General features: G+C 32.4%; 1 protein-coding gene across 1 annotated transcript in view; it reads left to right on the top strand.

Moving 5' to 3' along the window:
- LOC106876867 (A disintegrin and metalloproteinase with thrombospondin motifs 16) overlaps positions 1-5728 on the top strand; it is a 346691-nt gene that overhangs the window by 169529 nt on the left and 171434 nt on the right. The window contains exon 3 of the mRNA XM_014925608.2: positions 4645-5000. Within this exon, the coding sequence (XP_014781094.1) occupies positions 4645-5000 (356 nt within the window). The remainder of the gene's footprint in view (positions 1-4644; positions 5001-5728) is intronic.

Below are 5728 nucleotides of genomic sequence, written 5' to 3' on the forward strand. Positions count from 1 at the left end.
TATTCGATTTTAAGTCAATTTTAATATAGTTGCCACCATTCAAATTTTGGAGTCATGGTGGTCTGACTTGTCATATAGGAAAACGTGCCTACCTCACATTCAACACACACTTCGTTTCAAACACAGCCCTATCGTATAAATGAATGTGTTATCTAAAATGGAGTTGATCAGGCTTTCGAGTCAGATATGACTCCATTCAATATTGTATGTATAACAAGTATTACTCTGTGGGTGGTAGAGAGAAAGAGAGAGAGAGACAGAGAGCAGAAAGGTGAGAGAGAGAGAGGAAGAGAGAGAGAGAGAGAGAGAGAGAGAGAGGAGAGTGGAGAGAAGGGTGAAATCGAAAATTAACAATAGCATTTCTGTCTTTTCTTGTCCTTCTGTCTGACTTTCTGTCGGTGTCCACAATTTTCTTCATATTTACCTACAGGCGGAAAATATGTTTGAAACAAAAGGCGTGTGGGATCCATTCTGTCTCCTAGTATTCCACACACCCTAAAAATTAACTGTCATAAACAGGACTATGTCTGGGATGATGGAGGGGCGGTATAGCTTTTAGTGGAGCTAAGACACATTCATAAGTGTAAACATATGTATGTATATATAAACATACATGTATATATGTAAGTACATACACATACATAAGTATGTATGTATATATACATACAGGTATATATGTAAGTACATACATATACATAAGTATGTATGTATATACATAATATATACATATATATACATACTTACATATATTTGTGTATGTGTATGTATATATATATGTGTGCTTACGTACATGAACATATGGATATAAGTCTGTCTGTCTCTCTATATATATGTGTATATATATATATATATACATATAGTGAGGGACACATGCACACATATATATAGACACATATATATCCATATATATATATGTGTATAGGTGTATACATATGTATATGTATGGTTATATATTGATGTGTAAATATATACATATATATATATATTATATATGTGTGTATGTGTATGCTGACGTGTGTATGCATACATGGGCACACACATATGTGTAAGCATGTATGTATATGTGGTGTGGCTCCAATTTTGACCTGGTTATAAACAATGAATTCGCTATGAAAACATTCCCAAACAAGGTTCCATTGTTGGCTGGACTGTAAAAAGCGAAACGAAACAAAGGGTTTCGTGTAGCTGTCCCTTAAACATACTTGCTTGGTTGGTGCGACTGTATAAATGACACGTGTGTATATGTGTATATACGAGCCTCTGCGTGTATACACACACACACATACACACACACACACACACACACACCCATATATGTCCATTCAAACATACATACAGTCAAACACACATACATACACACTCACAGATATATATATATATAATTTATGTAGATGCGTGTCTAATTCTATGAGTGTGCCTGCTACCTGCTTTAAATTTTAACAACTATAATTATTTATTTTCCTCTCAGGTGTCTTGTTCAATACATATTTATTTGCATTTGTAACAATCAAATATTCTTAATCTCGGTGTTATGAGGAAATTGTCATTGAGGAAACTAAATTAAAGTGAGTGCTTTTGTGCTAGTTTTGGTGGTTTTTGTGGTATGAGAAATCTAAATGGCTCAACTAGGAATCCAATATACGGTTTGTCTGGTTCTTATTGTTATACAGCTCAACGGTAAAATCTACCTGAAATATGGACTAGTGGACCAGTATCTTCGTTTATATGCTCTTAAGTAACATTGAAACGTATCAAATCCTCGAGAAATTTCAAAGGGAAATAACTTCACTAATTTTTAACAAATCTTTTTTTATGAATGAAATTCACATTGTTGTATTTTATATTTACTCTATAACTTCGATATTTTCCGTCTGAGACATAAAGGAATCGCAAAATAAACAACTTTAACTTGATAGAATTGTAAGAATAATTTAATAAAATTAGTACCACTAAATTAGTTTAAAAAAAAAAGACGAGCGAATTGCAATATTTTAAATAGGTGGTCATTTTCTATTTACTATAAGTCTACAAAAGGCTTAATGATAAAAAATAAGCAAACGAATAGATGTTAATAAATAAACAAATAAATAGGTGAATAAATATATAAACAAACAAATTATATTATGAATGAAAGTAATCAGATTTCCTGTATAGACTTTTCCCGCTAACACGTACAAATGTCAAACCTTACTATAAATATAGTTTATGTGTAATGGCGTCAAGTGAAAGCTTTTGTTTCTTTCATGTCTGTTTTTAGTTTTAAATATTATGTGTACTTTATTTTTTTCCTTTCTTCCTCTTCCACTTTCATTGCATATTCTTTGCTTATTATTATTGTTGCGGTTGTTGTTGTGCTTGTGGTGGTGGTTGTTAACTACTGTTTGACACCAGACTTACATTGTTCAACAGACGATTCACGCATCTTGTCTAGTTAGTTATATAAGCCCTATTTTTTAATAATTTCTCTTTCTTCTTTCTTTCATAATTGAGTGGGTTTGCTGTTTCTCTAGTTGATGTAGTTACTGTTGCCGCTGCTAGTATTGCTGCTGTGTTATTTTCTTTTGTTTCCTTTGTTTAAGATGTCGGCCCACACATCCTAGAATACTTCCATTCACTCTAAGCTTACACATTTTGCACGTTGTCTCAAACAAGTGTATTCGTTAAAAGAAAAGAAAAACGAATTCTCACGTAAGGCAAGAAACAGAGCGAAACATGTTTGTGAAGAGAACAAATGTGTGGATAAATGGAAATATTTCATTCTCACGAACGTAGGACGGCACCATTCTTACATAATATATAAACATATGAATACATGCATGCATGTATTTATATCTTTATATATTATATTTATATTTTGATATCTCCATTTATATATTATATACATACACTGGCACTTCTGGCTATGATAGCAATGTTTAGATAACAATTTGAAAAGGCTAGGATTTTCAGGCTAAGGCATCTGCTACCATACACTTCACAAATGCAATCTGAAAGTGGAACAGTAAAAATATGCAAGCCTTTTCTAAAGTTCAATTTCTAACATTTATCGTTGTTGTTATCCCACTCCCCTTCATTGTATGAAGAACTAAAATAATAATAAAATGAAAGAAATATACACATACCATAGAGAAACATATCCATTAAAATGTCTGTTAAGTGCATACACAAAAGTTATTTCAGTAGAAAAGAAAAAGTATGTACAGTATAGTCGTAGAACTTAGATCCCCTGCTGACATGAACAATTCTTCCAAAACCAATAAGAAAGAAAATGCTTACGGACAATTTTTTCGAAACCAACAGCTTTTCTACGGAGTTTATTAATTTACATTTATGCCGATCATTATTTATTCATTTGGCTAACTTACAGTATCGTAAAATCAGGCGTTTTAGGTACAGAAAGCAACTTACTAGCTCAGACTTAACAAATATCACATGTAAACGGAACAGTTAAAATATGCAAAAATTTACTAAAATTCAACCTACAGCATTTACCGTTTTAGTTATTTGAGTTTAAGAGATAGAACATTTTTCTTTGCCAAGAACCAGACCCTTCTTTATAGGAAAAATTCAAATAATGAAAAAGGGAAATACATACATATACAATTACGCACATATAAATACATACATAAATCACGCGTAAACTAAAATGTGCTTGCATACATATTAAGAGCTACACTCAGAATGTATATACAATTGAATGAATAAATTGAATTACACAAAAATTAATGAATAAAGATGAGAACGCAATTTCACAAGAGCGAAAATATAACGTTATCTTAATGATGCATTGCACTGCGAATTTTGCGCACATTAGAACAATTTCTTTTTACTAATTTCGCTTTAATAATACTTATATGGTTGTTTGGGCATAAACTTTGAAATATCCCTGAAATTCTCAAGAATCATGATTATTAACGAAATAATCTTGTTTTAGCGCAAGAAGATTATTCTCAATGATGATATCATTGTTCTCTAAATTAGATAAAGTGACACAAGTGTTGACAAGAAGAAAGGTTAATTATATCGATCTCAGTACTTGACTGATGTATTTTTATCAATCCCGGATGTATGATGCAAACTTGACCTCGAACACAGAGACGTAAAGGAACGCCGACAATTAGTCTAACACTTCTGACTTTGTCAATCTACAGCCTTTTGTTTAGTCATTGTTAATTACAATAAGATTGTTATTCATATATCGAAATCTTATTGTGATGTTAAACTAATATTTTATATTAAGAAGGTGAATGGCAGTGAAGATGGTAACAAACCTTGCAGTATTTGATTGCGTCGTTTTACGTTTTTGAGTTCAAGTTCTGTCAGAGTCAATTTTCATTTTCATTGTTTTAGGATGGATTAAATAAATTCCAGCCAAGTCCTTAAATCGATGTCATTTAATGTACCCCACATCACTATTATAAAGTACTCATGATATTTTATACTTATGAGAGCAGAATTGGATAGATAGCTCTCTACGGGAAAATTCACACAAAGGCCCGTGGTCTATATCCTTTATCAGTTTCTCAGACATTGGGACCAAACCTCAGGTTCACTCTCAGTTCATGATTTTGTTGTAGATATTAACAAATATTGAGTCTAAGAACATCTATTTATCTTTTCATTTCTTTGTTTTTCCTTTTTCAGATTATGAACTAACTTATCCCTCCTTTGTAAATCACCAAGGTATGTTTCAGTCCCATGATGTTCACTTATCACGAAGAAAAAGAAGCACTAACAAAAACCAGAATTCTGTTTTATATCTGCAAATTACTGGTTTCAACAACAGATTTCATTTTAAATTGAAGCCAAATGCAGATTTGTTAGCACCAGGTTTTAAAATATATCATTGGAAACGAAACAAAGCAGTTACGGATGACGTTGGAAACGGCACAACATCAAATTTGAATGTACCTAACTGTATGTATGTTGGCAAGGATATTTCTAAAACACAGAAGAAAGATTTGAAAAACACTGCTGCCTTAACACTTTGTAATGGCGTCGTAAGTAGGACTGATAATTTTAATTTCAAAATATTTATCTTTCAAATTTGTAAAAAAAACTGTTTCTATAAAATATAAGTCTATATGTAGAGTATATGTTTGCTTTTATAGCTCCCGTTTTCTGGTCTCCACTTAGTTATTACCATAGGTTGAATAGTTTATGCAACCCTGCAACACACTCTAACACGCTGATTCTGCACAGGGGTCGCGCTAATAGTATCAGCACAGTTACAATATTCCACTAATCACATGATAATTCAATGAGAAAGTTTTGTTATTCGAGCAACTAGAATATACATCATCGAAGCTGACAGCGGAACATTTCACCTTTACAGTACAAAGGCATACACTCAAACACGTTCACTTTAATCTACTCAGACAAACATTTATGAAAATGTACACATAAGTATTGTATTAGAATAAGCCACAGCCCAAAAAATTACATTGAAAGACATCAACTTTTCTATGTTATGAGGAAATGCAGCCTCTCTCTCTCACGCGCAAAAAAGATGAATGCATATGTATTTATGGGCGAAGGTCATGAATACGCACTCCCGGTGCTCAGGGTTAGGGTTACGCCGAAAACGTTTGGTGTGCGTATTCTTTACTTCCGCTTATTTATGTACGTGTATATGAAAGATAATGTAAGTGACTCGGCAGAAGATATCAATAGAATAAGCACCATGCTTATAAAGAATATGTTCAGGGAGCGATTTCTTCAACTAAAA

The sequence above is a fragment of the Octopus bimaculoides genome, chromosome 1 (genome assembly GCF_001194135.2).
Source record: "Octopus bimaculoides isolate UCB-OBI-ISO-001 chromosome 1, ASM119413v2, whole genome shotgun sequence".
Taxonomy (NCBI): Eukaryota; Metazoa; Mollusca; class Cephalopoda; order Octopoda; family Octopodidae; genus Octopus; species Octopus bimaculoides.